At 43.0% G+C, this 22,898-nt stretch overlaps 1 protein-coding gene across 1 annotated transcript; it reads left to right on the top strand.

Annotated features, from left to right (window-relative positions):
- Positions 1–13,608: 13,608 nt before the first annotated feature.
- On the top strand, positions 13,609–21,921 carry hepacamb (hepatic and glial cell adhesion molecule b). Its single transcript, XM_035779856.1, has 7 exons — positions 13,609–13,726; positions 16,034–16,378; positions 18,770–19,051; positions 19,753–19,846; positions 20,273–20,367; positions 20,479–20,549; positions 20,806–21,921. The coding sequence occupies exons 1-7, from the start codon at positions 13,639–13,641 to the stop codon at positions 21,136–21,138; spliced, it is 1,308 nt and encodes a 435-aa protein (XP_035635749.1). The 5' UTR covers positions 13,609–13,638; the 3' UTR covers positions 21,139–21,921.
- Positions 21,922–22,898: the final 977 nt, after the last annotated feature.

The raw sequence follows: 22,898 nt of genomic DNA, 5'->3' as shown, positions 1-22,898 counted from the left end.
TAACATATGGAAATGTTTTAATATGGTTATACTATGGATCATTTAGATATTAGATTTTGAATTTTAGGACCCCTGTAGGTATAAAAAAAAATAATATATTTTTACAAATAAAGTATTGAATTTGGCATTTACTACTATCGCTCTGTAAGGGTGTGTGCTGGTGGCAGGGAAGTCAGGCGCAGGAGATCGAACTTGGTATAAACGGAGCAGTTTAATAAGTGCTCAAACTCTGAAAACCAAAATATACAAAATAAAAACAAGTGGGTACAAAACCCGTCGCACACCAGAACATAACTTGCACAATGCTAACAAACAAACAATCACAGACAAAGACAATGAGAAGGGACAGAGGGTTAAATACACAGCATATAATGAATGTGATTGAAACCAGGTGTGATAAAAGACAAAACCAAAGTAATATGGAAAAAGGATCAGCGATGGCTAGAAGGTCGGCGACTTCGAACGCCGCCCGAACGAGGTGAGGGACCAACTTCAGCAGAAGTCGTGACGCTCATAGAAACATAATGAATAATACATTCATAAATGGGAAAACAGACATACAAAAAATAATCATACGGTTTAAAAGTGTCTGTCCTATATCTAGGTGATAAAAGAAAGCTCAGGAAATATTTCTGTGTTTTGGACTCATATTTAAACCCATTTTTTTGGATGGCATAAAACTACCTCCATAAAGCTGTACCGAGTTACCTTGTGGGGGTCGTAAAGCAAAACGGAGAACACCATCGTGTTTATAAGTGTCTCCCCTTTCTATTATCATGCACCAGAAACATATTTTTTGTATTACAGATTTAGGATCTTAATTTGAGCCAGTTTGCTACAGCAGGAAAATAATCCCAGAGAACGAGGAAATGTGAATTATTATATGGATAATAATTAATGTGGAAATTACAAACTTTAGAATACTTTAAACAGAACTTGAATACACAACAAGTTTGGCTTTTAGAGACAGGCTTTGGTACATAGACCATGTGATCTTTAAGAAGTCATTCTAGTGATCAACTATATTGTACAATGTAACGAGGTCATACGAAAGTTAGTAACTTTGTATACAGTTTTGTTTGTAATGTTAGAGGACTGGGAAAGAAAGTGGAAAATAATATTTAGTCACATAGTAGTTACATTGATCACAAGAGGGATTAATGACCATGTTATTACATGATGCTAATATGCAATAACACTTACTGTCTATCATACATTGGACACAACTTCAGGTTCCAAATTCCAATAAATCAAAGGTTATGTCATTGATACCCACAGTAGGGATGACTGGCATATATTAGCTGCCTTATCAGTACAAAATAATTGCCACAGTTTTACACAATGGCTGAGGTATGTTTCCTGTCAGAGTTAAGGTAGTCTTGTTGCTATTACTTACTATTACTCTTGACATTAGTCTTATTCTTACTCTTTATATTACTAATATACTCTTAATCGTTTCAATACTCTCAACAGAGTGTTAGCAAACTGTGTGTGTTCCCTCGGGAATCAGTAACCCAGCCAGCCTCCTATCACCTAACCCCCAGATAGGAAAAAAAAGCTTTCAGAGCATTGCTGACTTAATTCTGTGTTTCTAGGCAATAATACAGATGGTATCCAGTTAATGTCATGAGAGTGCAAGATCTCGACTGTGTTTTGTATGAGTAATGAACACTTACACCAGTCAAATACCTATGTAGACAAAGAGTTTTGTACCTATTTTCTATAATTACATTTACATGTATGAGTTGTTATAGCATTGTTATAGCATTGTCTGACAGTTCTACACGATATGATTTACTTCATAAGATTTGATAAGACATCATTCATGATGGTTAGTTATAGTGGATATTTAGCATACCATACTACTTTGGACATGATGCACTCTTGATGATCTCACAAATTTTAGCACTACACAACTACTTTTAGCACTAAAGATTTAAAAGTGTGCATGTAGGAATGATGTTCCAATAAGCTTTCTTTCTTAACATTTTCACAGTTGCTAAAGTAATGGTGGTAATTTGCTCTCATCATTCAGTGAACCCTTTAAAAGCTGTATTTTAGATCACCATCACTGTGCTAATGAGTTTGGACCAGTCATATCCTGCCATTCCAGTCTGTGATGCCGTGTTGTCTGTGTGTGTGCTTTTCAGAAGCGACGGGAGCAGAAGTAGAGGAGAGAGAGATGAAGCGTCAGAGCTTGAACTGTTAGGTCGTGGTTCCTGGCAGAAAGATGCATGCCACTCCAATATCAAGAGCTCTTTTCATGAAGAGAAAAAAATCACAGTGTCACCGTACCGTATAACACAAATAGAACTAGATCTAGGTTTGGAAGACCCCCACAGACTCTCTTTCTCTAACACACACACACACACACACACACACACACACACTCTTAATTTCTTATTCACAAACACACTCTCCTTCCTCCCCAAGTATCGGGTCGATAAATGTCTATGACCCAAAATAACATTTTACAGCATGATTTTGTTTGTTGTAAACAAAACAAGTGCACTCAAGTGGAAAGTGCATTTTGATGGATTTGAAGAGCAAGTGTAATAAATAGCAAGTTAGCAAGGTAATGGCAAGGTGTGTGCAGATGATTTTGGGGGATGTACGTTTGTACTCACTGAACTGGCTATATAATCGTATACATTTTACAATAAAGAAGTATGACTTTTCTGATCTGACAGTTAAACTTTTTTAATGTGTGTGTTTCGTGCAACTCTAAAGTGAAATTCATTGAAATAGAATCGGTAGGACTGCTCAGTACATAACATTCAATTACGTTAATGTTTTATTATTTATGGGACCTTCTTTGGTTGTCATGGGTGTGTGTGTGTGTGTGTGTGTGTGTGTGTGTGTGTGTGTGTGTGTGTGTGTGTGTGTGTGTGTGTGTGTGTGTGTGTGTGTGTGTGTGTGTGTGTGTGTGTGTGTGTGTGTGTGTATAACAGTAAAGTATCTACATGGTTCAATAAAAATGTCTTAAGTGTAGAAGTCTGTATGGTGTTTGATTGTGGTGAAAAACAAATAAATAGTGGAATAGCGATTGAAGTAGTAATATGAGCACAGTGTTCAGTTTGTTACCTTCTTCTTGCCATAGGCCCTTAACAGTGTGATTTCTTTCCCTTGTGTTGTGGCTAATCAATCTTTTAAACCTGGCAAATTTGGCTCATGTAGAACAGATTGCATGCTAAAAATGTATACAGTGGAATGCACTCACCACTCACTATGTGCAGTCTTGCAGAATAACACATTACAACACCTTTACACTGAATGTTTGGATTCATCTGTTTGGAAAGCTTTTCGGAGGATATTACTTGTAATCTACTGTACCAATGGTATGCACGCCCACCCACCCACCTTATCACTCTCTCTCTTTGCCCCTGTCTCTCTCTCTCACTCACACACACCCATCCACACACAGACACCTTCCCAACACACACATACTGTATACAACAACAGCAATGATAAAACCCACTCCTAAACACCTTCCCCTTCATCCATTTTCAAGTTTGTCCTCATTTGATATTCTAGTTGCTTTCCACCCTCCATGGCTCCTCCCTTAGCTAATACACTATGTGCAACTTTTAACCAGCAGCACTTATGTTTTAATTACTATGCACAAATCACAATGGACAGGAGAGGACAAGGGAAACTGGAGCATGTGGTAATTATCCCATCCTGCCTTCCGTTCCGGATAGTAACTACCTCAGTTATATTTAACACCAGCTAAAAGGGCACAGGCTGAATCATGCTACCGATGTAGGATTCATACATTATCCACATGAGCAACTTTTAAGTGAGACAGACCATCACAGTGCTATTTATTGTGGTGGTGGTGGTTGCTATGGAGTTGCTGGAGGGTTTTTTTTTTTTAGTTGATTGGTTGTTGATTTTCGTCTAAAAACACCAAGCTACTATGTAGGGATTTTATCGCCATTTCTTTTGGAGTTGCCATCTCGGTCAAGGAATGCTTGGCTGTACCATAAAATGTGACCTAGCTTTGCAACGTTTCTTTGCTTATTCTCAAGGATAAGAATAGTTTGCTGGTGAAATTGCCTCAAGTGTGCAGTTTTCTGAACCGGAACCCCCACCATGAAACAGACACTGTAGTATAGCCGCAGACTAAGCAGCACAACATATGAATTAAAACATCCTCATTACTAACTATAGTTTATGTAGCCAGTTTTGCCATTTGAATTTGAACACACATCCTCAGATACAGAAATAGCAGAGACACAACAGCCCTAGCCGTATGCTGTGGAGCCGCACATCAGATTTTTTCAAGTTGCACTTCTTGAAGTTGAACCCTCCTGTGTAGACTTGCACTCGGGCCACTCGGAGCCCAGCGGCCGCCCACGCAGTCTCCCTGCCATGGAGTGGGAATCAGCTCTGGGATGCTAATGCAGGCTCAAATCACTGAGGTGGGAGTTATGAAAGCTGTATTTTTCAGAGGGTTTCCAATAGCAACCCACCACCGCCAATGTTGTTGCCCTCCTCCCCCTCTGGTCTTGTCGGTTTGAAACATGCCACTTGGAGCTGTGGAGAGCGAACGAGTATGACTTATGTTTAGCAGATTAACACAGTTTTAAAGAGATGCATTGTAGCACATTAGCCGAGATGTGGTCAGGCATATGAAGGATTCATGAAGGTTGAGATGAGCAATGAGAAGAACATAGGGGGAATGAGTAGAGCAACACAACTGCACCCTCGCCATAGAGTTGAACAGTACAAAAAGGTCCTAATGGATGTGTGTATTAAACCTAATGAAAAAATTAAGAAACAAATATTGTGCTTATTTTCACTTGTCACAGTGGATAAAGTGGGTTCTGAGCTCGGCCAGATGGCATCTCAGGGACAATTTATATTGGTGTCCACTCTCAGCCCTCTCTCACCCACTATTACAACTGGGAAGAGCCTGTCAATGGCTAGCTACATTGTTAAAACTCAGAAATAGTGTCTTAATAGGATATTGGGCAACCACGAGCCGCCAGAACAGTTTCAATGTGCCTTGGCATAGATTTTAAGAGTGTCTGGAATTCTAGATCTTCCATAAGTGTTCAATTGGTTTGAGATCTGGTGACAGACAGACAGACAGACAGACAGACAGACAGACACACAGACACACACACACACACACACACACACACACACACACACACACACACACACACACACACACACACACACACACACACACACACACACACACTTTAAAAACCTGAACTTGTCCAATAAGAAACACAAATTTCAATTTTTCGTTGTAAAATGTTTTGCTACGGTGTGCACATTTGATGAGCTGGATTCATTTGTAAGGAGACACATTGTGGGATATTTTTTATAAAAACAGTTGGTTTTGTCCTTTTTGGCTACTATTCTTGTAGCTAGGTGTTACTGCATTGTTGGAGATATAAACATAAGCATTTTGCTGCACCATCGATAACGTCTGCAAAATATGTGTACATGACCAATAACATTTTATTTGATTTGATTTAGTCATGTGGCCACTGGAACTTTCTGTGGTGTAAAGTGAACAGCAGAGGGTGTCATCAGAGCACAACAACTGTGACAAGTGACAGGATCCTGGTCTCATAGACCAGATGTAACATAGTAAATGTAAATCCAGGACACTCAAATTCGTATGATATTTTACGTTTGGTATGATTACATAAGACAGAAGCTTACTTTAGGCAAAAACAAAAGTAGGGTGGTTGGCTGAGGTGGATGGGTGAGCGTGTAACACAAACTATCCTTGGTCGGTGTGGATGGGACGTCGTATAACGGGAACGTCTAGCAATCCAAACATTGTATGTTTGAATCTTAGCATGCACAACTTTCGCATTTGAACTAATTCGAAACTTTTCAGCTACTTGCTACCTTTTAGCTACTTTGCAACTTCTTAGCGTGTTAGCATACCCTTCCCCTAACCTTAACCATTTTAGCAAGCCCTTCACCTAACTACTCATTTTAACCCTAACCCCTATCTAACGTTAGCCAGCTAGCTAACGTTAGTGCCACAACAAATTGGAATTCGTAACATATCATAACTGTATGTTTGTTTTACTCCATGTGTAACTCTGTGTCATTGTATGTGTCGAACTGCTTTGCTTTATCTTGGGCAGGTCACTATTGTAAATGAGAACTTGTTCTCAACCTGCCAACCTGGTTAAATAAAAATAAATAAAACATTTTTTTATATAAAATAAGTTTAGCAGATTTGTAACATATTGCACATTTGCAAATTCGTAACATATCATACGAAATGGATGATGGACATCCATCCACAAATTAATACATATCATACTAAAAGGTGTGTGTTTCAGATTTATGTACAGAATAATACGAAATGCCCTGAGACCAGTTTGGTGCCAGAGGGGATAGATGGAGACAACCAAATAGAGTAACCCAGAGGTCATATTACACTCATCTATTTGTGAAATTTCAATTAATCTACTGAAGGTAAACTGCTAACAAAAATAACTATTGGATACAGTATATCTCAATATAAGAATATGTTGATATCAATGAGGTAACTTTGCTGAATGATTTTATTTGATAATGGGGAGGGGGTCTGCTCTTTTAATTACATTTAGTTAGCAGTTTTATAGGGTCCGAAGGATGATGAAAGGTGACGTAATAGGTGTTCGTGGAACACCAAATGAGACACCCTGCGCCTTACAATCAGTTTCTGCATCAGTGATTGATCAGTGAGCACAGTTGAGGCCCTTGCAGCTCCTAAGGAGAGAGAAACTGCAATATTAACACTTCTATACTTCCTCTGCCACCTCTGATCTTAATCTGTACTACCATAATCATTTAGAGTTCTTAATGCAATGAGTACTTAAAGTGACATTAAAAGTTTGTCAGATGTTTTCAGACCTCTAATGTCATGGGACGTGGTTTCATCTTGACATTACTTTAATTTTGAGGTGTGAAAAGATGGAGCAAAATTCCATTTATGAGTGAAATGTCCCTTTAAGGTAACCAAACCGAAAAAATCTATTTTATTCAGCAAATAAATGCCAATTTACCATGAATGCCATCAATCCCCCTTCCATTCATCAAGAATGCTGTTGTCTGTTTTTAGTGAGAATGGATGTGGGAGCTAACAGAAGTGCTCTTCTTTACACAGATGATGGGCAAGTTGAGTTCCAAAATGTAAATGAGAACATCCAAAACAACAAAGGATAGTGCCTCCTGTTCAGTTTTGTCAGGCTTTCCGATTTTGATAGTATACCTCTCGCTACCACCCATAAACCATGTTGATGCCCAAATACCAGAGATAATATTTATCATCCTACAGATGCCGTTTTTGATGAAAAATCTATGGTTGTTGTATAGGAAAAACAATGGTATGAGCGAAAATCCCTCTTTACCATGAAGTGTATTTTGCCCATACACACTGTTGCGTCCCAAATTACAGCCCAACCTGAGTCGGGTTTGTAGGCCTCCTTGCACGCACAAGCTTTTTCAGTTCTGCCCACACATTTTCTATGGGATTGAGGTCAGGGCTTTGTGATGGCCACTCCAATACCTTGTCCTTAAGCCATTTTGCCAAAACTTGGAAGTATGCTTGGGGTCATTTTCCATTTGGAAGACCCATTTGCGACCAAGCTTTAACTTCCTGACTGATGTCTTGATATTTTGCTTCAACATATCCACATAATTTTCCTCCCTCATGATGCCATCTATTTTGTGAAGTGTACCAGTCCCTCCTGCAGCAAAGCACCCCCACAACATGATGCTGCCCCTCCCGCGCTTGACGGTTGAGATGGTGTTCTTCAGCTTGCAAGCCTCTCCTTTTTCCTCCAAACATAATGATGGTCATTATGGCCAAACAGTTCTATTTTTGTTTCATCAGAGGACATTTCTCCAAAAAGTAAGCTCTTTGTCCCCATGTGCAGTTGCAAATTGTAGTCTGGATTTTTCATGGCGGTTTTGGAGCATTGGCTTCTTCCTTGCTGAGCGGCCTATCAGCTTATGGCGATATAGGACTCATTTTACTGTGGATATAGATACTTTTGTACCTGTTTCCTCCAGCATCTTCACATGGTCCTTTGCTGTTGTTCCGGGATTGATTTGCACTTTTCGCACCAAAGTACGTTCATCTCAAGGAGACAGAACGTGTCTCCTTCCTGAGCATTATGATGGCTGCTTGGTCCCATGGTGTTTATACTTGCATACCATTGTTTGTACAGATGAACGTGGTACCTTCAGGTGTTTGGAAATTGCTCCCAAGGATGAACCAGACTTGTGGAGGTCTACAATTGTTTTTCTGAGGTCTTGGCTTATTCTTTTGATTTTCTCATGAAGTCAAGCAAAGAGGAACTGAGTTTGAAGGTAGGCCTTGAAATACATCCACAGGTACACCTCCAATTGACTCAAATTATGTAAATTAGCCTAACAGAAGCTTCTAAAGCTATGACATCACTTTCTGGAATTTTCCAAGCTGTTTAAAGGCACAGTATGTAAACCTTTCACCCACTGGAATTGTGATACAGTGAATTATAATTGAAATAATCTCTCTGTAATCTCTCTGTAAACAATTGTTGGAAAAATGACTTGTGTCATGCACAAAGTAGATGTCCTAACCGACTTGCCAAAACTATAGTTTGTTAATTAACAAGAAATTTGTGGGGTGGTTGAAAAATGAGATTTAATGACTCCAACCTAAGTGTATGTAAACTTCCGACTTCCACTGTAAATCAGTACATGCATAATCGCATTTTCCATCACTTTTGAGAAGTGTTTTCCCACTAATTAATTGAATATTAGAACATCCACATATAGGACAAGTTGACCAATATAATAGGTCGACTTTTGTAAAGTAGATTGTCATACTGTAGGCTAGTGCTTTTGCTGTTAGTTGGGCTTACACGTCTTTTTGGCTGACGAAATTTCAGTCAGCTAAATGTGGACAGTTCTATCATCAATATGTGCCTGGGAATTCGATAACAAGGATGCAAGCAGTGGCACCCCGGATGCGTCTACCTTCATTCACTTGTAGCCTACTTCTGAAATGCCTGTGAGAATGAGCCCATCACGTGATGGGCATTGGCTACATCTCAGAGAGCCATGTGAGTGAGAGGTGCTTCGGAGCAAGGCAGCCGGGGGAAGGGGATTATAATTTGTTTATTATATTTAGCCCAAGGGCACAACAGCCACTTTGGCCGTGAAAGGCATGTTTTTTAAGGGGCATTACGGCTACACAAGGATGCCGCAGGGAAATTTGAGGCCTGGTGAGAATATTATCAAGTGCTTGTCAAATTGTGAACATGTCAAGTCTACTCCTGCTCCCCCACTCTGGCGCTTGATGTTGCCGGTCTACTAACCACCTGTCCCAGCAACCCATTATTACGCACACCTGGCAATAATCATGAGGCATATCTGAACTTCATCACTCCCTGATTACTTCCCCTTTATCTAGCGCTCTGTTTTATTAGGTAGTATTGTTTCCTGTTTCCATGTTTAGACGGTACTCCTGTTTTTGTATTCACCCCTGGTTCCTGTGCAACCAGGGGACAAAAATTGTCTAGATCACCTGTACTCCACACACAGACCCGTACAAAGCTCACCCTCCATTTGGTAAATCCAACCATAACTCTATCCTCCTGATTCCTGCTTACAAGCAACAATTAAAGCAGGAAGCACCAGTGACTTGGTCTATATTAATGTGGTCAGATGAAGCAGATGCTAAACTACAGAACTGTTTTGCTATCACAGACTGGAACATGTTCCGGGATTCTTCCAATGGCATTGAGGAGTACACCACATCAGTCACTGGCTTTATCAATAAGTGCATTGAGGACGTCCTCCCCACAGTGACTGTACATACATACCCCAACCAGAAGCCATGGATTACAGGCAACATTCGCACTGAGCTAAAGGGTAGAGCTGCCGCTTTCAAGGTGCGGGACTCTAACCTGGAAGCTTACAAGAAATCCTGCTATGCCCTGCGACAAACCATCAAACAGGCAAAGCTTCAATACAGGGCTAAGATTGAATCATACTACACCGGCTCCGATGCTCATCTTATGTGGCAGGGCTTAAAAACTATTACAGACTACAAAGGGAAGCACAGCCGCGAGCTGTCCAGTGACACGAGCCTACCAGATGAGCTAAATCACTTCTATGCTCACTTCGAGGCAAGCAACACTGAGGCATGCATGAGAGCATCAGCTGTTCCGGGTCGACTGTGTGATCACACTCTCCGTAGCTGACATGAGTAAGACCCTTAAACAAGTCAACATATGCACAAGGCTGCAGGGCCAGACGGATTACCAGGACGCATGTTCCGGGCATGTGCTGACCAACTGGCAGGTGTCTTCACTGACATTTTCAACATGTCCCTGATTGAGTTTTTAATACCAACATGTTTCAAGCAGAAACCATAGTCCCTGTGCATACCGCCCAAACAGATCCACAGATGACACAATCTCTATTGCACTCCACACTGCCCTTTTCCACCTGAACAAAAGGAACACTTGACTACAGCTCAGCGTTCAACACCATAGTACCCTCAAAGCTCATCATTAAGCTAAGGATCCTGGGACTAAACACCTCCCTCTGCAACTGGATCCTGGACTTCCTGACAGGCCACCTCCAGGTAGTGAGGGTAGGTAGCAACACATCTGCCACACTGATCCTCAACACTGGAGCTCCCCAGGGGTGCGTGCTCAGTCCCCTCCTGTACTCCCTGTTCACCCACGACTGCATGGCCAGGCATGACTCAGAATGAGAGACTGATGAAGTGTGTGCAGCTTGCAACTTTTTTCAGATCATCATAAGAGTCCAATCATGCAGTCTTAGTGTCACATGAGTTCACGCTGGAGAGACGAAGCAGGTACGGGGAGTAAATCATTGAATAAATAACGGACATGGAATAGCGTCAGCAAACTAATAAAAAAACAATACAATGCAGCCGCGGGGAACAGAGCTGGGGAACTGAAAAATATAGGGGAGGAAAAAAACAGGTGATAAGTGAGTCCAGGTGAGTCCAATAACGCTGATGCATGTGACGAGGGACGGCAGGTGTGCTTGATGGATGGCAGGAGTGCGTGATGCAGGGCAACTTGGCACCCTCAAGCGCCAGGGGGAGGAAGGAACGGGAGCAGACGTGACACATAGAATGTATTAAAAATCTAAACATTTATCCCGACATTTCTATCACAATTAAATTGCATTAATAACTCTAAATTAAGCATTTAGGACCAGTTTCTTTGTTAACCGATCAACACACAATAGCCGCATGTGCGCACTTCCTTTGAAATCATTTTGAGAAAATATACTTCATACTATAAAATTATTGTAAAATAATGCCACGGAATTCTAAGCAATTATTGTCTGCTAAATGAACTAGTGAAGCCCACAGCCATATGGCATATCCATGTCAGGTCCTAACATAAGCATTACATGGGCTTGCTCCAACCTATCTTTCTGATTTGGTCCTGCCGTACATACCAACACGTACGCTACGGTCACAAGACGCAGGCCTCCTAATTGTCCCTAGAATTTCTAAGCAAACAGCTGGAGGCAGGGCTTTCTCCTATAGAGCTCAATTTTTATGGAATGGTCTGCCTACCCATGTGAGAGACACAGACTCGGTCTCAACCTTTAAGTCTTTATTGAAGACTCAACTCTTCAGTAGGTCCTATGATTGAGTGTAGTCTGGCCCAAGAGTGTGAAGGTGAACGGAAAGGTACTGGAACAACGAACCGCCCTTGCTGTCTCTGCCTGGCCGGTTCCCATCTCTCCACTGGGATTCTCTGCCTCTAACCCTATTACAGGGGCTGAGTCACTGGCTTACTGGTGCTCTTCCATGCCGTCCCTAGGAGGCGTGCGTCACTTGAGTGGGTTGAGTCACTGACGTGATCTTCCTGTCCGGGTTGGCGCCCCCCTTTGGGTTGTGTTTTGGCGGAGATCTTTGTGGGCAAGTGTAGGTTGGTTTATACTCAGTCTTGTCTCAGGATGGTAAGTTGGTGGTTGAAGATATCCCTCTAGTGGTGTGGGGGCTGTGCTTTGGCAAAGTGGGTGTAGTTATATACTGCCTGTTTGGCCCTATCCGGGGGTATCGTCAGATGGGGCCACAGTGTCTCCTGACCCCTCCTGTCTCAGCCTCCAATATTTATGCTGCATTAGTTTATATGTCGGGGGGCTAGGTTCAGTCTGTTATATCTGGAGTATTTCTCTTGTCTTATCCGGTGTCCTGTGTGAATTTAAGTATGCTCTCTCTAATTCTCTCTTTCTCTATTTCTTTCTTTCTCTCTCTCGGAGGACCTGAGCCCTAGGACCATGCCTCAGGACTACTTGGCCTGATGACTCCTTGCTGTCCCCAGTCCACCTGGCCGTGCTGCTGCTCCAGTTTCAACTGTTCTGCCTATGGAACCCTGACCTTTTCACCAGACGTGCTACCTGTTCCAGATCTGCTATTTTCAACTCTCTAGAGACAGCAGGAGTGGTAGAGATACTGTTGTACCCTCGACAACCACTGTGATAATTATTATTTGACACTGCTGGTCATCTATGAACATTTGAACATCTTGGCCATGTTCTGTTATAATCTCCATCTGGCACAGCCAGAAGAGGACTGGCCACCACTCATAGCCTGATTCCTCTCCAGGTTTCTTCCTAGGTTCTTTTGGGGTTTTAGGCTTGGATTCTGTACTGCACTTTGTGACATCAGTTGATGTAAGAAGAGCTTTGTAAATACATTTGATTTGATAAGGACAACTCATAGTATGCTATTATGTTGTTCTGAAATAGACTACATTTCTTCATATCCTGTTTCTTTAGACCTGTCTAAAATAAATAATGAATTTATTGTGATGGTGTAGGCTATATTAAATTCATTTAATAGACGTTTTAAAATGTCTGCATCAGGTCTGCATCAGTGGCTTGTAGGCTATGCGTGGAAGCCAGGAGATACTACATGTGTTTGTGCTAATTAACGGTCAATTACAGTGAGACCGGCAGTTATTTTCTTGACAATCACAGGCTGACAAAATTTCATGACCGCCACAGCCCTAACCCTATTCCCTTTATAGTGCACTACTTTTTTACCAACGCCCAAATAACACTATAGGGGAAAGGATGCCATTTAAGATGCAGACCTTACTCAGCAGGACCATTAGAGAATGGCCCTCCTCTCTATGACCCTAATACTGAGAACAGAGTAACAACAAGTGGCTTCAGACTGATTCAAAGTATAAGCGTTCAGTGGCCAGGGTAAAACCTAAACAGCCTAGGTCTTGCCATGGCATTGTCAGCGCAATATGGCCATTTCCATTCCAGGAGTGTATTTGAATAAGCTTAAGTGATGTTCTAAAGGGACATTTGTGTATTTATTGCTGCACTTGGAATTTCACTCATGCTTAGAAGCTTACTATGCACAATTTAAAAGTAGTCTAACTACAAATCCAGAATTGTGCAGAAAATAAACAAGATGTGTGCTTTATTTTCTGTACAATTGTTCTACTAAACACACACACACACTGCTGTTGTGTTGCTTTGTTGTGCAGTGCACCCAGTCCTAGTGGAGCCCTGCCTTGGAGGAATGTCTGTGTGCTCTCTCGGGGGAGGTGCCCAGAGTGGACAAATCATGCTAATTGTCCTGGAGAGTAACAGAGCGTTAGACCCAAGATGAAGGCAGAGAGGGAGGATCTCTCCAAAGCCATAGCCGCTCCTCAACTTTTGCTGCTCTGGTGTCTTCTTGTCTCACCTCAGTCAGGTAAGGGAAACTTTCCCCTGTTTTTAGAAAACACATCTGTACTGACTTATTAAAGGAATGTATAGTGTTCACTTGCAAGGCTAAGACAATGTGGGTGGGAAGTATTTAGAGTGGAGTGGGCAAGTGTAGGTTGGTTTAAGCATGTTTTCTGACTGACGTATTTGTTTGGCTGATAAGTTGGACACATACGTTCATGTAAATTCATCTATTCAATAAAAAAACATGACGGTCAATCATTCAACAGCCCCTTATTAGACCCCTATTATGAATTTAAATGTCTCAGAATATTTATTGAATTAATTTGTTTAGCATATATGCATAGGTACCATATAAATTACAAAAACAATTACATAAAACACAATTTCAATGTCAAACAAGTAAATAAACATTTCCTTGTTGTGTACTAGCTTATATTCTGAAAAACACTATTCAAAACATTGAAATAGACTTCACAATGCCACACAGTATGTATTTTTATTACTATTGCTCTCTGATGACACTTACACTCCGATGACACTCATAAAACTATACATAATCTGTGGATTTAAAAATAGATTGATGAAGATATATTATTTGGCAGAAAGCAGTCACAATGGGACCCAGATTCAAACCTGGAGTAAAATGTACTTTCAATGGACATTCTCTATTGAGAACGGTTTTTAGTCCAGGACTGCTTAATCTGGGTTTGGGAAACCGGCAAATATTGTTTAGACTTTAGAGAGTTTAGGCGTTCGGTCTGTACAAAAAGCTGTTTAGTTCATATCAATGGTATTTGATCTCTGTAGAGCCCATGTGGAAACTATGCTACTCAGATGTCTTCCGGTTGGTTCAGCAGGTTTGCCAAAGGTTGGAGAAGGACCTGAGCTCAGGCTATTGAGGTGTGACCTAGATGCATAAATGGAAAGCTATACGAGGAATTGATCATTTTGTACATATATAATTCTAATTGTATATGAGATATAGAAAAAAGGTGTGCAGAGTCAAACATAGAAACATGATACTTGGTACTTTTAGAGGTGCGGTTATGTCATGTCATTGCGGTTGTGTTGTCATCAGCAGAATCACTGGGGCCCTCTGTCTTTGGGCTCAGCCAATCGGGGAGCTTGTGTTGCTCTGAGGCCTCTTTCATGGGCTGCCAGGAAGGAAATTGGCCCAAACAATCCCCCCTTTTGTCAGCTCATCACAGCCGTCCAAGAGGACTGTGAGCCGTTACCACGGTGATGCAGTGCTGCCACACAGGCTCCATGCAGCGCACTCTGCCCCGGTGGAGGAGGGGGCCCGGTGCCCACAGTCGAGTCATCAGCAGCCTGCCGCCCACAACAACAGCCAGCAGAGCTAGTTATACAGTCCTTTGGCTCTCACTTTATAAGCCCACTCTGATCACATACTGTATGTAGGCTATTACCATCAAAAAGAATCCTCTGGTCAATCAACTCTGAAAGAATTTCTGCAAAATCTGTTGGACATAAGTTAGACGGTTTGAGATATGCCGTGTAGTGAAGTTGTTGAACTAGCTAAGGGGCTAAGATAATTCTTAGCATAACCCAGACAATGACCTGTTAAAAATGTCACGCCTTCTAGCCACAAATGCTTGAATAGAAGCATGTCACTTAATCAAGGACGGTTTAGACACGACTGTGATGGTGGTATTGGTGGTGTGGAGATTGTGGACAGCCCAATATTTTTCTGAATACTAACCTTCACAGTGTAATGGAATAGGAAAGGTCCACAGGAAGATGCTGAGGGGAGGACGGCCCATAATACTGTCTGGAATAGACCGAATGAAATTACATCAAACACTTGGAAACCATGTGTTTGATGTATGTGATACCATTCCAGTAATTCCACTCCAGCCATTACCACGAGCCGGTCTCCCCCAATTAAGGCGCCACCAACCTCTGAGGGAAGTGTGCCAAGTGTCCTTGGGTACACGATCTGGGTAAAGCTTGTTTGTTGGATGGCTTGCTAGTGTAACCGGTGTGAAATGGCTAGCATTTCAATCGGTGAGGTGACAGAGGATCCCTGGTTCGAGCCCAGGTTGGGGCGAGAAAAGAGATGGAAGCAACACTGTTACACTAGGCCTATTTAAAATACACTTGTAGCAAGCTGAAATGGCATTGCAGGTAGGGTACACCTGTACCCTATTGCAGTGTAATGCATGTATCAGTTTATCCATGTCACACATACGTGTAAGTGGTGGAACACGTGTTCCATTCATATGAACTGAGATGTGTATAGAATAGAAATCTGCTAAATATACAGTATAACCTGAATAAATAGACTCCGTTCCATCTTCTCTGGGTCCAGGACGTGTCAAGGGAGTCAACATCACCAGCCCTGGCTCTCTGATCCGGGGCACGTTGGGCGGGGAGGCACTCCTCTCTGTTCGTTACAGCAGCTCCAGCCCCGACGCGCCAGTCATCAAGTGGCAGCTGAAGAGGGACGACAAGCCCGTCACCGTGGTCCAGTCCATTGGCACCGAGATCATTGGGAACCTGAGGCCCGAGTACCGGGACCGCATCCTGGTGTTTGAGAATGGCACCCTCCTACTCCACAACCTCAAACTCTCTGATGAGGGCACCTATGAAGTGGAGATCTCCATCACGGATGATACTTTCACCGGAGAGGGGAGTATCGACCTGACTGTGGATGGTATGTGGTCCATAGTGTAAGCAAGAGCCTATCTCCTGATTCTGTAGCAGAGGCAGCTTGACGTACAAGTAAACCCCTTGGACAGGATGCTAGTCTATCACAGGGTCTTGGGTACAATTTTTAGAGTCTTTGGTATGACTTGACCCCCCAACCTTCCAATCTCAGGGAAGACACTCGATTCATTACATTTACATTACATTTAAGTCATTTAGCAGACGCTCTTATCCAGAGCGACTTACAAATTGGTGCATTCACCTTATGACATCCAGTGGAACAGCCACTTTACAATAGTGCATCTAAATCTTTTAAGGGGGGTGAGAAGGATTACTTTATCCTATCCTAGGTATTCCTTAAAGAGGTGGGGTTTCAGGTGTCTCCGGAAGGTGGTGATTGACTCCGCTGTCCTGGCGTCGTGAGAGAGTTTGTTCCACCATTGGGGGCCAGAGCAGCGAACAGTTTTGACTGGGCTGAGCGGGAACTGTACTTCCTCAGTGGTAGGGAGGCGAGCAGGCCAGAGGTGGATGAACGCAGTGCCCTTGTTTGGGTGTAGGGCCTGATCAGAGCCTGGAGGTACTGAGGTGCCGTTCCCCTCACAGCTCCGTAGGCAAGCACCATGGTCTTGTAGCGGATGCGAGCTTCAACTGGAAGCCAGTGGAGAGAGCGGAGGAGCGGGGTGACGTGAGAGAACTTGGGAAGGTTGAACACCAGACGGGCTGCGGCGTTCTGGATGAGTTGTAGGGGTTTAATGGCACAGGCAGGGAGCCCAGCCAACAGCGAGTTGCAGTAATCCAGACGGGAGATGACAAGTGCCTGGATGAGGACCTGCGCCGCTTTCTGTGTGAGGCAGGGTCGTACTCTGCGGATGTTGTAGAGCATGAACCTACAGGAACGGGCCACCGCCTTGATGTTAGTTGAGAACGACAGGGTGTTTGTTGTCCAGGATCACGCCAAGGTTCTTAGCGCTCTGGGAGGAGGACACAATGGAGTTGTCAACCGTGATGGCGAGATCATGGAACGGGCAGTCCTTCCCCGGGAGGAAGAGCAGCTCCGTCTTGCCGAGGTTCAGCTTGAGGTGGTGATCCGTCATCCACACTGATATGTCTGCCAGACATGCAGAGATGCGATTCGCCACCTGGTCATCAGAAGGGGGAAAGGAGAAGATTAATTGTGTGTCGTCTGCATAGCAATGATAGGAGAGACCATGTGAGGTTATGACAGAGCCAAGTGACTTGGTGTATAGCGAGAATAGGAGAGGGCCTAGAACAGAGCCCTGGGGACACCAGTGGTGAGAGCGCGTGGTGAGGAGACAGATTCTCGCCACGCCACCTGGTAGGAGCGACCTGTCAGGTAGGACGCAATCCAAGCGTGGGCCGCGCCGGAGATGCCCAACTCGGAGAGGGTGGAGAGGAGGATCTGATGGTTCACAGTATCGAAGGCAGCCGATAGGTCTAGAAGGATGAGAGCAGAGGAGAGAGAGTTAGCTTTAGCAGTGCGGAGCGCCTCCGTGATACAGAGAAGAGCAGTCTCAGTTGAATGACTAGTCTTGAAACCTGACTGATTTGGATCAAGAAGGTCATTCTGAGAGAGATAGCGGGAGAGCTGGCCAAGGACGGCACGTTCAAGAGTTTTGGAGAGAAAAGAAAGAAGGGATACTGGTCTGTAGTTGTTGACATCAGAGGGATCGAGTGTAGGTTTTTTCAGAAGGGGTGCAACTCTCGCTCTCTTGAAGACGGAAGGGACGTAGCCAGCGGTCAGGGATGAGTTGATAAGCGAGGTGAGGTAAGGGAGAAGGTCTTCGGAAATGGTCTGGAGAAGAGAGGAGGGGATAGGGTCAAGCGGGCAGGTTGTTGGGCGGCCGGCCGTCACAAGACGCGAGATTTCATCTGGAGAGAGAGGGGAGAAAGAGGTCAGAGCATAGGGTAGGGCAGTGTGAGCAGAACCAGCGGTGTCGTTTGACTTAGCAAACGAGGATCGGATGTCGTCGACCTTCTTTTCAAAATGGTTGACGAAGTCATCTGCAGAGAGGGAGGAGGGGGGATTCAGGGCAATTGAGATGGTTGATGCATATTTTAGTATAAGTTTACTTGTCCTTTATGACATGACTTGCTTGTAGGAACTGCTGGGATTGTCCGTGATAAAACCAAAGGATTTTTTCCCTTTTTGTTTATACATATTTCTCACACAATTCGGCTGAATTGTCAAGGAAAGTGCAGGGGACAATGGTCCAAACCATGTTGTTCTTGTAAAGGCATTGTTGCAATGAGGGTCACCTGAGAAGTTGCTAATGTACACCTGAGCTAATTTTTTTAACCCATCATATCAGTATAACCTTTGGCCCAGAAGGAAGAGACATATCTTGACGTGTCTGACTACTATACTTATTCTCCATAGAGCCCATATCCAGACCGTACGTCCACATGGAGGCGTCCTCAATACTGGAGCTCAGCGAGCACTTCACCCTCAACTGCTCCCATGACAACGGAACCAATGCCAAGTACAGCTGGCAGAAAGGAGGGAAACTGTTGACCAATGAGACCCGTCTGCAGCTGTCACCTGACCAGAAGCTCTTGACCATTGTGCGGGTGCTGATGGTGGATGATGACATCTACGGATGCGCGGTCGAGAACCCTATTGGGAGCATGAAGAGCCTGCCCATCAAACTCACTGTCTACAGTAGGCTATACAGTGGCAGTATAGGCTTGAACCATTGGCAATTCAGTTACAATCTTTAATCCGATTTTAGGTCAAACGGCAACGTTACCACATGCTTTGCTATAAAATTGAGGGATGAGGCTGGATAACTCCTGTAATAATCTCTGGCTATTTAACCCATTATATAGGCAACTTTAGAAAGTACACACTAATCACACTAAATCAATTGAAATTATTTTCATAATGTCATCTCAGAGCGCTTTTCCCCTAAAGTCCTACTTGTCACTGGTTCAAGCCCAGGGCGTGCAACAAATACTTCACTGAAAAGCAAGTCCTTGTATGTCAGAGAAGGGGTGAAAAAAGGCAATACTAACTGTAGCCTAATGTACCAGCAGCAAAAAGATAATGAGTGGGAGGGAAGTTGATCACTGGCTATACATCCAGTACATGACTACATCACAGAGACATGAGTGTGTGCGTGGGAGGACAGGGGAGGAAGTACATTCTGTAATTCTGCTTCAACATATTGTTAAGTAGTTCTACTGTGCTGTTTGTTTTCCTATGTGGCTGCGTCCCAACTAGCACCCTATTCCCTATATAGTGCACTACTTTTGAACAGAGCCTCGGGGGCCCTGGTCAGAAGTGTACACTAAATATGGAAAAGGGTGCCATTTGGGACAAACACCTATGACCCTCCTACCCTCCTGACCCTCCCCTAACAGGGAGGAGTTCCCTCTACATCATTCTCTCCACCGGGGGTATTTTCCTCCTTATCACCTTGGTTACGGTGTGCGCCTGCTGGGGGCCGTCCAAGAAGTAAGAGCCACTTTTGTCTCACTCTCTACATGTTTCTGGATGCTTCGGTCTGTTCATGGTCCTATTGGTTGGGAATACAGCAAGATGATTAGTAACATGGCAGAAGCATATTGATAGGCAAGTTCATTAATGCAATCCAGTTAACTTGATAATAATTATTGAATTATACAATTATTAGTGAAATTTGTATTAAAATAATAATTACTATTTTATAGCACCCTTTATAGGCACCCTTTTCCATATTTAGTGTACACTTTTGACCAGGGCCCCCGAGGCTCTGTTCAAAATTGTACTGATATACTGTAGTGTTAAATAGACAAAATGCTAAATTTGACATGAACAAGGTTGTTTTAAACAGTTTTATACTGTATAATTGAAGCACACAGTTGATTCTCACGTACAGTATATTGTGTGTTTATTGTGCAGAGAGCGGCAGAAACAGCAAATGAAGCCCAGAGGTTTGGCAGGACTGCCAAGGCATTTAATAGAACACCCTGATTATTCCCCAATCAATCATGCAGGTAAGGAACCTAATAATTAATTGTATTTATATTTCCTAGTTATTTATAAGAATTATAAATTGTTGTGCTACACTAAAAGTCTTCATCCAATGTATTTTTCATCCTCTACAGTTGACGTTGTACCAAAAATGATGACTGAACATGAACGCAAGAATCCAGTGGCACTCTACATCCTCAAAGAGGTACCTCTTTAAATAACAAAAAAGCTGTCATCAGTATCTGACTCAAAACATAGCTAAAAAATACATTTAATTTAATAAATCAATAAAAATCCCAGAGATACTGTCTTGTAGGTTTTTATTTCTCAACCCTCATTCAGGTGTTAAGATGACTACAATATCTCAATGTAGAAAAAAATACAGCCAGTATGTATTGTTTTGGACCTGTTCAGAGCATTGTGTGTGTGTCTGAGTATTGACTTGGTTTCCCTCGTTGTAGGATTTCCCTCAGGGCCACCATGACTCACCCGGCAACATGGGCCTTGGCCCCTCCTCTGAACCACCCAGCAGCCCCCCCGGCTACAGCAGCTCCCTGACTCCCTCCTCACGCTCCCCTGAACCCCCCGCCCACTCCTCTCGCAGGTACCCCCGCACCCCGATCAGCTCCCCCCCTTCACATCACAACAAGGTGCAGAGCAAGTCCTCCACCCCCTCCCCACCCCGCACTCGATGCTCCGGGCACATGTTTGGCGCCCCAGTGAGCATACCGCCTGCCAGTCAGTTAGAAGAGTCCACCCCCACACTGGAGAGCAACGGTACCACTCAGCCTTGATTGTCTATCTACAAGTCCTGGAGGGATGAAGTGTGTGCAGACTTATGTTTCAGCCCAGCAATAAGACATCTGGTCTAAATTGAAAACCTTGACTAGTTGAAAAAGGATTGTATTCATTAGGCACAAAACGGAACAAAATGGCCTGAAACAGTGAGTTATTTTTTCTTTGTAAAAAGTTATTTTGAATGCCATATGGCATCACTGGTGTGGTGAAGCTGGGCCAGAAAAAAAGCTGGCACAGTGTGTCTCCTGTTGTCTACCCCTGGTCAACATGTTCCTCCCCCCTCCATGCCTTGGTGCTGTAGAGAGACATGTATCTGTGTGTTTACATGGTGACTGTATGTATATATGTAAATAGATGTTATATGAAGTTATAGTGCAGTAATGTTTGTCTCAGAACCCAACACAGCACTTAATCATCTCAATATGTTTGTAAATACACTGTCATCCTCCACAACTGTATGAGTCATGTTTAGGTTTTATGTTACGACACGTTAGTGAGCCGATTATTTTTTCTTCAATTATATTATGTCCTATTCATAAGACCTGCTCAAATGTATAAAACCTCTCTTTAAAGATACCCATTTATTCATATGTTGGTACATTTTGTATTGTGTGGATGTTTGTAATTTAACTCGTTTTCTTTGTTATTGGGTATCATAGCTGAATAATCATTCAATGTTTTTCCTTTGTATAGATTCATAGAATTATTATGAAAATCAAAGGATACATTGTACATATCAGTAGAGATGTTTATTAATTAAAGGCATGATGAGGAGGAAATATTGGTTGTCATTTATACATTTGTTTCACTCAAAGTGAAACTTTAGTGAATGTTTGAATGTTTCAAACACTTTATCGTCAATATTGTCAATTTGCATCTTCAGGTGAGCATGCATTTTTGCAATTTATCTATGCAGAAATTAATTGGAAAAATAAATTGGTCTAGCAGATGGCAATCTGTGAAACTCAGCCTGAAGTGCCTCCACTTGCGCTGCTGAATAGCTACTTTTTCAGTGGTGCGACAATATAAGACCCTTCGAGAGGGCAGTTACGTGTGATAGCGAGGCAGAGGTCCTGGGTTCGAGCCTCGGTATGAGTGAATCAGGAGGAAGCTGTACCCGATAACCAAGCAGTGTGACGTATTTTACAATGGTGCCGTGTTCCGGATCATCAGTTGATCTCAGCTCAATGATGGGGTCGCTGTGGAGTGGGTTTGGGGAGTGAATGTAGCAGAAGGCGATGTGTGATACTCACTCCTCAGCCTGAAATGTCTCTACTTGTGCTGCCGAATAGCTAGCCTTTAGGTGGCGCAACAGGGTAAGATGCTTCTGGAAGGTGATCAGGGGTGTTAGCAAGGTAGAGGTCCTGGGTTCCAGACTTGGTATGAGCCGAATCAGGAGTAAACAGTACTCGCTAAGCAAGCACTGTGACTTCCTTAACATTAGCTTATGTGGGACTTCTTCAGACAGTGGTAGGCTGCACCCATCGTTGTCGACATAAATGCAATCTCTTCATCTCTCTCCACAGAGAATGTTTGTGCCCTGCAATAAAACAGAGGGGACATACTTTCAACGATGTACAGTACAAGCTTTATGTCATTTGTTCCTTTTTGTCAAATGCTCCTCATTCTGTTCTCACACACACACAGATAATTTGTTTGCTGATTCACAGTCATAGGACAATAGTATGCCTGTTCAGTGACCATTACAGCTGTGTAGTTGAGGCATGGAGAAGAAAGAAAGTGATTATTCTACCTA

The sequence above is a fragment of the Oncorhynchus keta genome, chromosome 11 (assembly GCF_023373465.1).
Source record: "Oncorhynchus keta strain PuntledgeMale-10-30-2019 chromosome 11, Oket_V2, whole genome shotgun sequence".
NCBI lineage: Eukaryota > Metazoa > Chordata > Actinopteri > Salmoniformes > Salmonidae > Oncorhynchus > Oncorhynchus keta.
Note: the sequence above shows the minus strand (reverse complement) of the source record. Positions and strands in the feature narration are given on the sequence as shown.

What these genes read in the sequence shown, in the direction of transcription:
- hepacamb (XM_035779856.1), top strand. Translation starts at nt 13,639, where the DNA reads ATGAAGGCAGAGAGGGAGGATCTCTCCAAAGCCATAGCCGCTCCTCAA. An exon ending in TCTTGTCTCACCTCAGTCAG is followed by an intron (nt 13,727 to 16,033) that starts GTAAGGGAAACT and finishes CTCTGGGTCCAG; the next exon opens with GACGTGTCAAGGGAGTCAAC. An exon ending in CACTCTACATCCTCAAAGAG is followed by an intron (nt 20,550 to 20,805) that starts GTACCTCTTTAA and finishes CCCTCGTTGTAG; the next exon opens with GATTTCCCTCAGGGCCACCA.